Source organism: Brugia malayi (genome assembly GCF_000002995.4).
Source record: "Brugia malayi strain FR3 genome assembly, contig: Bm_v4_Chr3_scaffold_001, whole genome shotgun sequence".
Lineage (NCBI taxonomy): Eukaryota > Metazoa > Nematoda > Chromadorea > Rhabditida > Onchocercidae > Brugia > Brugia malayi.
Window position 1 is genome coordinate 5,480,233 of NW_025062477.1, and position 15,830 is coordinate 5,496,062.

At 25.2% G+C, this 15,830-nt stretch overlaps 3 protein-coding genes across 3 annotated transcripts; 1 reads left to right on the forward strand and 2 right to left on the reverse strand.

The window, feature by feature from the left end:
- Window positions 1-822: 822 nt before the first annotated feature.
- On the forward strand, window positions 823-9,877 carry Bm2514 (AMP-binding enzyme family protein; the record flags this gene model as incomplete). The annotated part of the gene is made up of 12 exons (XM_043080068.1): window positions 823-891; window positions 1,215-1,422; window positions 1,806-1,906; window positions 6,266-6,406; window positions 6,594-6,685; window positions 7,007-7,202; window positions 7,492-7,663; window positions 7,956-8,059; window positions 8,517-8,626; window positions 8,714-8,828; window positions 9,042-9,207; window positions 9,738-9,877. 12 exons carry the CDS (start codon window positions 823-825, stop codon window positions 9,875-9,877), a joined length of 1,614 nt encoding a protein of 537 aa, XP_042936002.1.
- Window positions 9,878-10,711: 834 nt separating this feature from the next.
- On the reverse strand, window positions 10,712-14,019 carry Bm9095 (Translin family protein; the record flags this gene model as incomplete). Its single annotated transcript, XM_001892220.2, has 7 exons — window positions 10,712-10,783; window positions 11,099-11,242; window positions 11,639-11,723; window positions 12,123-12,237; window positions 12,556-12,684; window positions 13,391-13,516; window positions 13,854-14,019. 7 exons carry the CDS (start codon window positions 14,017-14,019, stop codon window positions 10,712-10,714), a joined length of 837 nt encoding a protein of 278 aa, XP_001892255.1.
- A 634-nt stretch (window positions 14,020-14,653) lies between these two features.
- Window positions 14,654-15,572, reverse strand: Bm6501 (Uncharacterized protein; the record flags this gene model as incomplete). Its single annotated transcript, XM_001892221.1, has 3 exons — window positions 14,654-14,803; window positions 15,104-15,233; window positions 15,394-15,572. The coding sequence occupies 3 exons, from the start codon at window positions 15,570-15,572 to the stop codon at window positions 14,654-14,656; spliced, it is 459 nt and encodes a 152-aa protein (XP_001892256.1).
- Between the last annotated feature and the right edge of the window lie 258 nt (window positions 15,573-15,830).

Below are 15,830 nucleotides of genomic sequence, written 5' to 3' on the forward strand. Positions count from 1 at the left end.
GATAAACTGTAATAGACTATAAAGAATAGCAAAATTTGAACTAATTAAATTTCTGCAAGAAAAGATTGATGGAAGATAAACGATTGATAGGATTATTTAATAATTTCATTTTCATTCTTATACAGTCATTGCTTTCTAGAATTTCCTTAAATTTTATGATTTAGTTTGATGTAACCATCAATTGCTCTAATTATTTCTAATCACTTTCTAATTTATTCGACAATTTAAAAAAAAAAAAAATAATTAACTTTGAAGAATTCGATTTTTATTTATGCCAAATTTTATAGAGCTAATTGTCTGTTCATAAATTTTAATATTTATACATCTGAAGGATTAAATATGATTTTATTAGAGATAAAAATTTTTATCAGTTCATAATTGCACTAAAATCTAAATGATCTTAAATATTTCATCAATTGTTAATTCTTCTTTATCATGATTTGCTATCATTATTAATTCGAAATCATTTACCATTTATCTGTTTCAACTGTAAATGATATCTTATTGGTAAAATAATAGAGCTTTATTTTAAAAAAATATAAAAATTAAAATATTATGAACAAATCGTGTAATTTTTTTTGGGTATAGTCGTTATCATTGATCGGATGATAAGTTTTGGATAAAATACTAAAAATGAATAGAGAAAGCATGATAAGCGTATTAAAATAAAATAAAAAATTTTTATTTGTTAAATAAGAAAACTAAAATAGATTAAAATACTTAAAGTATGATATGGGATATTCTATAATACAGTTATCACTCAGATTTGCTAAATTAAAAAAAAAAATGACAGTACGAAATTATTTTATCGAAAAGATACCAATGATTGAGAATTCTTTCTATGATTATTTTCTTGAAATTATCAAACAATTTGGAAATGCTATTGCTTTGGTAAGTAAAAATTGCTTCATTGTTCCAAAAAATCTTAACAATTTATCAATTTATTCATTTTAATAAGTTAAATTTAAATTAAAATTCAGCTAGTATATGATTAAATTATTGTTATTTTAATGCATTTCTTTTCAACAGAGGAAAAAAAATCATAAAATTTCGGTGAAAAAAAAAATCAAAATAAATAACGAAAAAATTTATTAAAACCAACAGATTAGGGAAAATAAAAAATGAAACTCATTTTTTTTGTAAATTTTAGATTTTTTAATTTTGAAACTATTCAGATGAGATAAAAGGGAAATTTTTGGCAAAAAATATTTCAGATTGATCCAGAAACCATGGAAACGTTTACATATTTGGAATTAATTAATCAATCTGAGCAAATGCGTAATGCATTAATTAGACTAGGTATTCAATCTGGTGACACAATTGGTACATATGTCAACAATTCTTCTCATTATATCATTTTTATTTTAGCTGCTATTAGCATTGGAGCTATTTTGGTACCATTGAATCCATCATATAAAATTTGTTAGTAAATTAAATTAACCAATCATTTCTATAATTCAAAATAAAAAAAGGAAAAAGAAAAAGGATAAATGATTATTATTTTGATGAATTTATCACAAAAGATAGCCAGCAATGAAACATTGCTTTCATTATTATTAATTATTTTTTTTATATTTATCAATAAAAAACTTATCATTTGCATAATTGTAAATGAGAAATGATAATAAAATGTGCAAAGAAATATATATTTATATTGAAATGATGTTATCATTTAAAATTAACAGTTTAAATTTAATGAGAATAGTGACGAAGATTTCAGTTACATAAAAAAGCTTAGCAGTAGCTACTTGCTATTGTAATTAATTTGATAAATATTTTATACATTAACCAAAATTTAATTTTAGATGAAATTGGAAAATATTTCAAGAAAACTTCGGTTAAATGGATATTAACAGAAGAAAAACTATTTGAAAAAATTCAACATTTAAATGAGGAAAATATAAAAGTGAGTAAATCAAAATAACTAGTTAACTTCCATTTTTATTCTTTTTCAAAATTTTAATTACTGAACCGATTAAGTTCCATAAATGATAGTGATATGATTAAGTTATGATCATTATAGTAGATAAATAATAGTGATATGATTAAGTTATGATCATTGTAATAGATAAATAGTAGTGATATGATTAAGTTATGATCATTGTAATAGATAAATAGTAGTGATATGATTAAGTTATGATCATTGTAATAGATAAATAGTAGTGATATGATTAAGTTATGATCATTGTAATAGATAAATAGTAGTGATATGATTAAGTTATGATCATTGTAATAGATAAATAGTAGTGATATGATTAAGTTATGATCATTGTAATAGATAAATAGTAGTGATATGATTAAGTTATGATCATTGTAATAGATAAATAGTAGTGATATGATTAAGTTATGATCATTATAATAGATAAATAGTAGTGATATGATTAAGTTATGATCATTATAATAGATAAATAGTAGTGATATGATTAAGTTATGATCATTATAATAGATAAATAGTAGTGATATGATTAAGTTATGATCATTGTAATAGATAAATAGTAGTGATATGATTAAGTTATGATCATTGTAATAGATAAATAGTAGTGATATGATTAAGTTATGATCATTGTAATAGATAAATAGTAGTGATATGATTAAGTTATGATCATTGTAATAGATAAATAGTAGTGATATGATTAAGTTATGATCATTGTAATAGATAAATAGTAGTGATATGATTAAGTTATGATCATTGTAATAGATAAATAGTAGTGATATGATTAAGTTATGATCATTATAATAGATAAATAGTAGTGATATGATTAAGTTATGATCATTGTAATAGATAAATAGTAGTGATATGATTAAGTTATGATCATTGTAATAGATAAATAGTAGTGATATGATTAAGTTATGATCATTGTAATAGATAAATAGTAGTGATATGATTAAGTTATGATCATTATAATAGATAAATAGTAGTGATATGATTAAGTTATGATCATTGTAATAGATAAATAGTAGTGATATGATTAAGTTATGATCATTGTAATAGATAAATAGTAGTGATATGATTAAGTTATGATCATTGTAATAGATAAATAGTAGTGATATGATTAAGTTATGATCATTATAATAGATAAATAGTAGTGATATGATTAAGTTATGATCATTGTAATAGATAAATAGTAGTGATATGATTAAGTTATGATCATTGTAATAGATAAATAGTAGTGATATGATTAAGTTATGATCATTATAATAGATAAATAGTAGTGATATGATTAAGTTATGATCATTGTAATAGATAAATAGTAGTGATATGATTAAGTTATGATCATTGTAATAGATAAATAGTAGTGATATGATTAAGTTATGATCATTGTAATAGATAAATAGTAGTGATATGATTAAGTTATGATCATTGTAATAGATAAATAGTAGTGATATGATTAAGTTATGATCATTGTAATAGATAAATAGTAGTGATATGATTAAGTTATGATCATTGTAATAGATAAATAGTAGTGATATGATTAAGTTATGATCATTGTAATAGATAAATAGTAGTGATATGATTAAGTTATGATCATTATAATAGATAAATAGTAGTGATATGATTAAGTTATGATCATTGTAATAGATAAATAGTAGTGATATGATTAAGTTATGATCATTGTAATAGATAAATAGTAGTGATATGATTAAGTTATGATCATTGTAATAGATAAATAGTAGTGATATGATTAAGTTATGATCATTGTAATAGATAAATAGTTATATATAATAGATAAATAGTAGTGATATGATTAAGTTATGATCATTATAATAGATAAATAGTAGTGATATGATTAAGTTATGATCATTGTAATAGATAAATAGTAGTGATATGATTAAGTTATGATCATTGTAATAGATAAATAGTAGTGATATGATTAAGTTATGATCATTATAATAGATAAATAGTAGTGATATGATTAAGTTATGATCATTGTAATAGATAAATAGTAGTGATATGATTAAGTTATGATCATTGTAATAGATAAATAGTAGTGATATGATTAAGTTATGATCATTATAATAGATAAATAGTAGTGATATGATTAAGTTATGATCATTGTAATAGATAAATAGTAGTGATATGATTAAGTTATGATCATTGTAATAGATAAATAGTAGTGATATGATTAAGTTATGATCATTATAATAGATAAATAGTAGTGATATGATTAAGTTATGATCATTGTAATAGATAAATAGTAGTGATATGATTAAGTTATGATCATTGTAATAGATAAATAGTAGTGATATGATTAAGTTATGATCATTGTAATAGATAAATAGTAGTGATATGATTAAGTTATGATCATTGTAATAGATAAATAGTAGTGATATGATTAAGTTATGATCATTGTAATAGATAAATAGTAGTGATATGATTAAGTTATGATCATTGTAATAGATAAATAGTAGTGATATGATTAAGTTATGATCATTGTAATAGATAAATAGTAGTGATATGATTAAGTTATGATCATTGTAATAGATAAATAGTAGTGATATGATTAAGTTATGATCATTATAATAGATAAATAGTAGTGATATGATTAAGTTATGATCATTATAATAGATAAATAGTAGTGATATGATTAAGTTATGATCATTATAATAGATAAATAGTAGTGATATGATTAAGTTATGATCATTGTAATAGATAAATAGTAGTGATATGATTAAGTTATGATCATTATAATAGATAAATAGTAGTGATATGATTAAGTTATGATCATTGTAATAGATAAATAGTAGTGATATGATTAAGTTATGATCATTGTAATAGATAAATAGTAGTGATATGATTAAGTTATGATCATTATAATAGATAAATAGTAGTGATATGATTAAGTTATGATCATTATAATAGATAAATAGTAGTGATATGATTAAGTTATGATCATTATAATAGATAAATAGTAGTGATATGATTAAGTTATGATCATTATAATAGATAAATAGTAGTGATATGATTAAGTTATGATCATTGTAATAGATAAATAGTAGTGATATGATTAAGTTATGATCATTATAATAGATAAATAGTAGTGATATGATTAAGTTATGATCATTATAATAGATAAATAGTAGTGATATGATTAAGTTATGATCATTATAATAGATAAATAGTAGTGATATGATTAAGTTATGATCATTATAATAGATAAATAGTAGTGATATGATTAAGTTATGATCATTGTAATAGATAAATAGTAGTGATATGATTAAGTTATGATCATTATAATAGATAAATAGTAGTGATATGATTAAGTTATGATCATTATAATAGATAAATAGTAGTGATATGATTAAGTTATGATCATTATAATAGATAAATAGTAGTGATATGATTAAGTTATGATCATTATAATAGATAAATAGTAGTGATATGATTAAGTTATGATCATTGTAATAGATAAATAGTAGTGATATGATTAAGTTATGATCATTATAATAGATAAATAGTAGTGATATGATTAAGTTATGATCATTATAATAGATAAATAGTAGTGATATGATTAAGTTATGATCATTATAATAGATAAATAGTAGTGATATGATTAAGTTATGATCATTGTAATAGATGAATAGTAGTGATATGATTAAGTTATGATCATTATAATAGATAAATAGTAGTGATATGATTAAGTTATGATCATTGTAATAGATAAATAGTAGTGATATGATTAAGTTATGATCATTGTAATAGATAAATAGTAGTGATATGATTAAGTTATGATCATTGTAATAGATAAATAGTAGTGATATGATTAAGTTATGATCATTGTAATAGATAAATAGTAGTGATATGATTAAGTTATGATCATTGTAATAGATAAATAGTAGTGATATGATTAAGTTATGATCATTGTAATAGATAAATAGTAGTGATATGATTAAGTTATGATCATTGTAATAGATAAATAGTAGTGATATGATTAAGTTATGATCATTATAATAGATAAATAGTAGTGATATGATTAAGTTATGATCATTGTAATAGATAAATAGTAGTGATATGATTAAGTTATGATCATTGTAATAGATAAATAGTAGTGATATGATTAAGTTATGATCATTGTAATAGATAAATAGTAGTGATATGATTAAGTTATTTATTAGTGTAACCATCACCAGATATATACGATTAATGGTGATCATTCAGGTGATTATTGATTTGATTGTAATAGAAATATCAGATTGTTATGGTTTCCATATTTGATGTCAGTTTACTTTAAATCTTAATTTAAATTTAAATGCTAACTAATTATAGGCTAAGATTATAATGCTTGATTCAACCAAGGAAACTTTATTATATTACACTTTGCAATGTTATTTGAATAATGGTAAATCATTTTGGAATAATGAAATGATAAATGCCATTCAAAACAAACTTATTTACAATTATAATACAGTAAGTCAACCTTCTTTTTTTTCTTTTGTTTTCGTATTCTTTTGCTTTTTGTTATTTTAAATTATGTAATATACTTAATAGGAAAAAATGAATCAAATTTTTTGTTATTTAAAATAATTTTATCAAAAAAAAAATCGAAAAATGTAAAATTAGGATTACCTAAACTAATAATAAATACAATTTATAGGCAATAATTTTCTTTTCGTCCGGAACAACCGGTTTGCCAAAAGGAATCCGTTTAAGTCATCGAACACTTATTGCTAATGTTGAATTAGTCCGGTATGTTTGCATTGATTTATATCTGACAATTTTACAAACATTCTTTTCAAAAATTTGTTCACGACAGGTACACATACACATGCATGCATGCACATGCACACATATACACACACACACAGAGTTATTTGTATATTTCTCGAAATTAATTCCTAAAGAAATTTACTCTGAAAGGAAAAAAGATCATAGCAAGTGTCACCAATATTGCTATGCCATTATTAGTTATGGACGAATTACAAACTGACGTCATATTGATTTGGTATATGTGAAATGAGCCAAAAATCTTTCATAAATTATTTTATTTTATTGACGATATAATTATAGCAAAGCTCAAGGAATCAAATGCGCAGAATATGAAATGGTTAGTCTGAGCGGTACTGACGTGGTGTACGGTGTGCTACCGTACTTTCATGCAGGTGGTCTGCTTACTGTTTTGAGCCTTTTAGGATTAGGTGTTCAAATAATTATAAATCGAAAATTTGACGCTGAACAATTTTTGGGAATACTAAGAAATTATCAGGTAATATTTCACTATTTCCTTTTTTTATATTTCTTTTAATAAAAAAAAAAAAAAAAAAAATGAAAAAATAATGGCTAAAAACTGCAAAGTTACAAATTAGCAATTTCAAATGCATTAAAACATTTCCTCATTTTAATATTGGTTTAGGTTTGCACATGCAGTCAAGAAATTTAAATTTAATTTTAATTTTCATATTACCATTATTTATATTAGACAAACTTTTACTAAGAAATTTTTGCCAATTAGAATACTTCCGAAATAAATGATATTTGAAACGTATAAAATTCAGGTGACAACAGCTTTATTAGTACCACCGGTACTAAAATTCCTTGCGGACACACCCAATTTAAATCCTGAAGAGTTACATTCTCTAAAACACATTTTCGTAGGATCAGCTCATGTTAATGAGTCACTGGTCGAAATGGTAAAATATCGCTTATCTGAAACGAATATTATTCAGTGTGAGCCAATTTTAAGAAAATTTTAAATTATTAAACATTAATAACCTTTTGGAATTGCTGAAACTATTAAAAAGAATTGGAGATGCTCAATAGATGAATAAACATTTTGTTTATCAGAATACTGAAAGTATTTTTATATTTATAGTTCCATTTGTGATATCTTGATAAAAATCTTTTTTTTTAGTTTGATTTTGTTTCATCGCAAAGGTTAATTTCTAAAAAGATTTCTTTTCAAAACCTAGGTTTCGAAAAGAAATTTCTTTTTCTGTTTGAAATGATTTAAATATTTCAGTATATGGTACAACAGAAGCTGGTGCTTTCGTTTTCATGCAACCGTTATTTGGGGAGAAAAAAATTGGAAGTTGCGGAATTTTATTACCAAATGTTGAATGCAAAGTGAAATTTTAATTATATGCCTCAGTTTAATGACTTGATGGATTTATAGATTGAGTAAAGTAATGATTTGATATAACTTTTGTGATATTAATGGTACTTAAAAAATGTTCCAATTAAGTAATTAATATTTTCTATACCTAAAGTAACAATAAATAGTTTTCTAATTTCAAATTTCAACTTTAGCTTCAATTATTACCATCTCTACCAAAGCTTTAATGAATTTGTAGAATATACATACATTTAGCATTTCTTTTGAGAGGACGAAAAACAAAGAGAGAGAGAGAGAGAGAGAGAAAAATATATAGGTAGTATTATGATAGTTTGAATTTTAAGATTTCTTTTCAAGCTGTACTTTTCCAATTTTTTCCGATAATTGATCGATACGGCAATCATTAATTCCGGATTTTAATTTATGCCGTAAAATGTCTTGCATTTTGATGAAATTAAAAAAAAATAGATTGTAAAATTATCAAGTAATGAAGAATGTGAAGAAAAAGAAATCGGTGAAATATGGTTAAAGACATCAACAATGATGCAAGGTTATCTCGAAAGAATCGCCGACACAAAGTATGCTCAAATATTCCATGTTTTTGTTTATTTCCTTTAAGAAATAAATTTCACTTAAATATCATTTTGAATCGAATTATATTTTAGCGATGCTTTTATTAATGGTTGGTATCGAACAGGTGATTTGGGATATTATGATTTCGATCAATTTATTTATGTAACTGGTCGTGTTAAAGAAATGATCAAAGTTCGCGGTTGGCAGGTTGACGATAACTAAATGTTATTTCAGTTATTTTAATATAAAAAAAAACTGAAATACTCATATTTTGTTAAATATGAAATTTCAACTGATAAAAAAATTAAAAATGAGACATAAAGATTAAAACATAGTTTATTTAATTAGAAGAAATACAAAGAAAAAAAAAGTTTTATACCATTAATTGATAAATTATAACGAATACATAATGATTTCAAGGTATCACCATATGAAATTGAGGAAAAAATTCAAGAATTAGAAGATGTTGAATTATGCGCTGTAGTTGGCATTCCTGATGAGTACAGTGGACAATTACCGAAAGCTTACATTCAACTTCATGATGGATGTCAACCAGATGAAAATAAAATTCATCGATTAGTAAATTGTATGTTAATTTTATTTTTTCATACCTAAAAATTTTTAGAAATATAACTCTAAATAATAGTTCAAAATATTGATATTGAAAGAGCCAGAGAAAGGGAGAGAGAGAGAGAGAGGGAATAATGTCACCTAATTGTCATATTAGTTAAATATATAATATTATCTAAATGTGATATTTCATATTAAATAAATTTAAAAGAGAAAAAAAAGGCATACTACAAAAGAATAATGTGTCTGGAAAATAATACTACAACATTTTTGTTTTTAATATTCACAGAAATTATCAACACTGATTTAAAAAAATTGAAAATATTTAATTGAAAAAAAAAATAAAAATTTCATTGAAAAAAGAAAATGTGTTCCCAATGAAAATCATCTAGTAAAAAATAAATTACAGTCACTAATTTTCTTTTAAAAATTATAATTATTAGAAATATAAATCAGTGATTAACAAATAAAATTTTCATATGATTAATGAATAATAATCATTTATTTTAGACAATTCTAAAATATATAAATAATTTTATATTTTAGCTAAATTTGCGAGTTATAAACAACTCAAAGGTGGTATTCAGTTTATCAATAATATGCCAGTTAATAGTGCTGGAAAGATATTACGAAAAGAATTGCTGAAAATGGATCAGACAGAAGATAATTTAATTGAATTAAAATAATGATCTTAACAGCTTTGAAGTCTAAGAAATTCACAATGATATAAATCATTCTAATTTGAAAATTTTGTTACATATTGAATTAGATAATAAATTTCTAATTCCTTGGAAAAGCATTACAAGCACATCTTAAAAATTTGATGAATGTGTAATGAGATATTCAATGCATGAAGTGAAATATTCCGTAACTAACGTTATCACAGTTTTTTGTGAATTTATAATTTAACATAACGTTAATCTTGTTGAGTCATGCAACTAATCAGTGAGAATCATTTCATTACTTTCAATTTATTCCGATATCTCGAATAATCAAAACTAATGATAATAAAAGTGGTTTGAAACAAATACAATATTTAAATCAAATTACTCGAAGAAAAAATCAAACATTCCAACAAAATATCATTATTTTCCTAATATTCACATTGGTTTTATTGAAAATGCATTAAAAATGTCATTATTTTATAGTGATGAAAAAAAAACAAAAACATTCAAAAAATTAAAGAAATCAGTAGAACTTTTTCCAAAACAATTATTCATCAACACAAGAAATAACAAATTAAAAACAACAGAAAATCGTAAGGCGATTTTTTTTTTTTCTTAGTTTAAAACAATAGCTATTAGTTCTAATCTGATTTGAAGTAAATCTTAAATTGCGGCACTTACGATAAGCAAAATGATCTAAATCAGATTAAGGACTTTGCGTTTAAAATAATATCAGCAACTTTCGATTTGAAAGGAGACTTTTTGAGATGAAGAACGAACATTTCTGTTTTTCATCACTATATATAATAACAATTCAAATAATTACTCTCTTGTAAATTAAGATAACTGAAAACATTACGTTAATAAACTTGCATCTATCAGCATGTCATTTTCACGGATTTTCCATTTATACAAGGCGTTCTCAACCTGAAAATAAGGTAACTTTGTCATGCACATAGTATGAAATGCCCAAATTTGAAAACATACCATATACCAAATTATTAAAATAAGAAAAAAAATTTCTTCCGAATTTTTCCTAATATTATACACTATAAATGCCAGTTTTACTTCAAAAAACGATACTCAATCATCTAAATAATTGTTGACAACTGATAAAAATTTTGAATTCATCATAGAGATCTAAAAGGAAAGATATTCCGGAAAGTTATAAACTTCAAAATCAAATTTTATAATAACATGTAATGCTAACAACTGACTTATGATTAAAGAAAATGAAATAACCTTCATCAAACAATCCCGGAAAACCTGTGATTTCTTCGTCCACTCAGCAGTGTGCACTATATTGCCCAAAAATTCGTAACAGCCATGTAATGACCGCATGTAATTAACAATATTTACAGCCGTATTAGAATTACCTGCTGAAATCTACAAATTCAAAAGTCTAAGAATCCATTTATTTTACATTAGTTTTATTCTTCGTCTTACTAAAACACCGTAAAATTTAAACAATGATAGTTTGGTCTAATATGCTCTTTTGGTATTTCGTGCTCATTTTAAGACTAACTTCATGAAAATAAGTGTTAAGTAAAATTTGAATGGTATTTCGATTCATTTTAAGATTAACTTTATGAAAATGTACCGTGTTTTCATATTTTGGCAAACAAAAGACTAAGAATAGAGGTTCTCGTTTTCTATTGCCTTAAGTCTTTCATTAAGCTTAAACGTTTTATTATCAGAATTATAGTGTCACTCTAGTTTCTCCGTTTTAAAAAATAGCAAAATGAAAAAAAAATAAAATTTTGAAAATTCTAAATTACAAACTTCACTAATGGCAAGTCTCATCAATTCGCCACCCACATCGAAAAGTCCCATCAAATATGTTATCTCAGGCAATTCAATATAAAACCTGAAAATTTTAATTAATGTACAGTTAACAAAACAGCACACTTTAGCAACTGAATAAATTATTTTTTAGAGATTTGAAAAATCGCCTTTTAGTTTTTTTTTTTTTTAGAGCTATATTCTTTTAAAATCTGAAAAATCTTTTTTTTAAAACCATTTCCGTCTTAAAAAAAAAATCTTAAAAAGATGATAATAATGAATTATGTGATCAAGTTTTACGGCGATATTTTGACTAGCAAGTTTGAAACAAACGATCAAAACTATGGGTGATTTTTCTTCGATATCTGATAAAATGGAAAATACAGTTTCGTGCTTAGTACAAATCTTGCAAGAAGATGCAGCAGACCCTGACGCATTAAAAATTTGTATATTGAACTGAAAACTCGAGAAAATAAAAACTAACTTTTTATTTTCTTCAGAAACTAAGTCAGCAAACTGTAATATATCGATTATCTCACTGTATAAAAGCACTTCACCAGATATTAAAAATTTGTAGAATGCCAAAGCTTCAATATATTCTGAAATAAACACTGGTGAACCGACAACTTAAATAACAGCAAATGAGTGTCCCTTTCTACTGCTCAAAATAATGGACTTTACTTTCTTTACATCAATATCTACCAGTCGTTATAGATAAAAACAAAGTTCTGATATTTTGAAAGATCTAACACAATTCACTAAATGCAAAATTAGGCTTATCTTAGCCACTAATCTTTTAAAATTCTCCGTTACTTATCCACCAACATTTCTCAACAATCGTTACCAACAAAGTCAAAGAAGAAAAGCAAAATTAAATGGATGGTGGTGGAGATATTTTTATCGAAAATAAAAAATACCTTCAAGAGCCCAGTCATAAGACTTTAGGTAATAGTAATGATCCAAACTATAAAGCTCTTCTGCTATTTGTCGAAGCATTTTGTTACGCACCTCCTTTAACCGTCTATCTGCCTCATTTAGTACTTCTTCTAAAGATGAATGCGAAGTTATATGTACCAGAAAGATTGAATAAACTACTAATAAATTTCTTCTTCTCGAAAATTACCAATACCAATTAATGAGTGCTATAACAAAAGTTAATTAACTCTGGTATAATAAATAAGTGAACAAAAGTTAATTAACTCTGGTATAATAAATAAGTCATCGAAACAGCTATAATTATCAGTTGAGATAAATGATCAGATTATGGTTGGAGAAAACAAGCAATTTTCAGCATAGTAAAGAAATAACCAAATGGTGATAAATGGATATAAAATCTTTCCACTAAGAAATGATAAGAACTCATAAAAACAACACTAATTATTGCTTATCTTTATTATCAATGATAGTGGATTTAAGGCTCATTCGACAGACCTTACTGTCCTTTGTTATCTTATCATCTAGTGAATTAGTTCTTAAGCTGACATTTACCTTCCATCTCGTACAGAAAGAGTAATCTCGCCATGAAAAATAAAATAAACGATTGTAACAGCAGTTTAAACTGAGAAATGAAGCCTATCAAGTTAGCTCCATTTATTCTAATCCAGAATAACACAAATTACACTTAGAGTTACCATTCATTTTTGTTTTTTTTTTGTTTTTTTTTTTTGAAGTTTTTGACAAGAAGAATTCATAAATAAATGATGTTAACAAAGCGTTGCAACTCTTTTAATGAAAAATGAAACCAACTTCTACCTTTGTTCGTAGATGTATTAACAATGATTGTACGATGTAACTGGAAGATGATTCGTTTACATTCAATAATTACATCACGTGACTGCTTCACGATTCTCTCATACCGATCACGTCTTTCGTCCATTTCTGGAAAACTTTCAGAAAGCTACAGAATAAAAACATCTAGAACTAGGCATATTTTAATGATTGACTAAACATTAAAATGTATTTTTCTCGAATATATTTCATGGTAATAATTTTTTGAAACAAAATCGATTGAGATAAATGGTTGATATGTTACATCGTAATACACAGTCTATCTTATTTTTGTATTCCAATATTTTACAATTTATGCAATTTAATTGCATGGAAAATTACCTTTGTACACAATGTCTAATTAAGAGGTGATTAATCTCGCAGGAAAGAAAATTGGTCTTTCTTATCAGAAATAAAATATACTTCCTTCAAGAAAAAGTCGTTTAACCTTTTTGGTAACTGATGAAATCCTTTTTTTCTTCCTCAGTAATTATTCGCTGACATTTCAATGAGCCAACATCATCGTTACCGTCGGCAAAACTATCATGACCTCGTTTCGTACGACTACCGCCTCGACCATATGACTTTATCGAACCATCCTGCTCTTTGGACATCTTTGTACGTTTTATGACTTCAAAAACAAAACATTATTACAATGTACATCACTAAAACATCCTAATTATTCTCGTAAAAGCGCATATTTCTCAATCAACTAACCATGGAAATAGCTGAATGTCTTCAACAAAATCCAATTCATAATAAAATATTAACCTTGATTTCAATATGCAAACGTATATCCATCTAGACAAATTAAAAAAAAAAAATGGTATCAAAAGTTTATTATAAAAAATGTAGGAAATGAGCTTGGAGAACAATTCAACAATTAGACAACAGATAAAATTTCTAACAAACAGTTCGAAAACAATAAAAGGAATTCAGTATCGTATCTTTAGAAAGAACAGCACAAATTTTGAGTTTTAACTTCATTTATTTAAAATTATTCATTAGTAAAAAGTTATTTGACTATTAATATTGATTGTCTCAGTTCCTTTTTCTATTCCCAAGAAAAAAGATTCATCAATTCAGTCCCCTTCCAACTCAACTTTTTTTCGGTGTATAAATTATCTGAACATTCTAATTGAAACATAAAGCTCAGTAAAATCACAATTCGTTAACTTCTATTAAAGCTACGAAACATTTCAAATTTAAATTGATGTGTAAGAGTAAAAACTTCTAAATATAATTCATTCAAGTCGTGTCACGTTTCTCGATTCTTCTCAGCTGCTTCTTTTTCGTTTTCTTTAGCTTTTCTGTATTCTTAATAACTTGGACGATTTCCGCTTTCCTCTCATTTTCTTTTTGCCTTCTTTCATGCTCTTTCCGCGCTTCTATTTTAGCCTGAATCAATAACTTGAAAAAACACATTAATTTAAAAATACATTGAAACATCAAATAGAAAATATTGTGCCTAACTTAAAACTTCAACCTAAGCACGTTATTTTTGCTCCAAAAATTTAAACTAAACTGAATTTTAATTGAATGGGTAGTTTAAATATAAAAACACCTATAATAACAAAAACATTTTGCCACAACTTGTCATAAAATGCAGAAGTCATTGTTTCAATGTACCTTTTGAAATGGGCGACTCACTAATAGGTAAAAATGAAAGAAAGAAAAAAAGACTTCATATTTACTCACCGCTTTTTTGGCAGCTAACTTATCACGCACTTCCTGCTGCATCTTTTTAACATTTTCCAGATTTGCCTTTAAACGCATCTTACGCTCCCACGATGATTTCAGCGGTTTCACTTTCACAACAGCGGAAGACCTGAATTTAATATATTTAAATTTAAAGTCTGTGTTGAGAAATTTGATTTACTTTACAAATTTATATGGTTAAGGAAATCTCGATTTTTCTCAAAATGTTTCAGATGCTATTACAAGTAGGTAAAACCTATGCTCATTTTACAGAAGAAAGTGAAACGTACCTTTCTTTCCGAACCGATTTCCACCATCGACCTGATTTGGATTTACGCAGCACCCCCTTACTGCATTCATTATGTATAACATTAGCATCATCGTCTACTTCCATAATGGTGTTAGCTGCTTGTTCACTTGTTGATGTACTCACGTGAGAAATTTCCACGTCACCTATTTCTTGCGTCATAGGCAATCCTGAAAAGCTAGTATTAGAAGAAAAAAAATAATCACTAGTTGAAAGAATATCGCACAGAGAAATTTTATCTTTTGTCAGTTCTAAAAAACTACACAAGATGACATAATTCATTTCAGTGCTGAAATTTTAGTTCCATTTTGATTGCCTATTTGGTATTCCGGTATTCAATTCTTAGACTCCGTCTCTCTAGTTCTTCACGTAAGTTAATTGAACTGTTGTGATTGTGACTTAATTCTTCCAGAACCACCA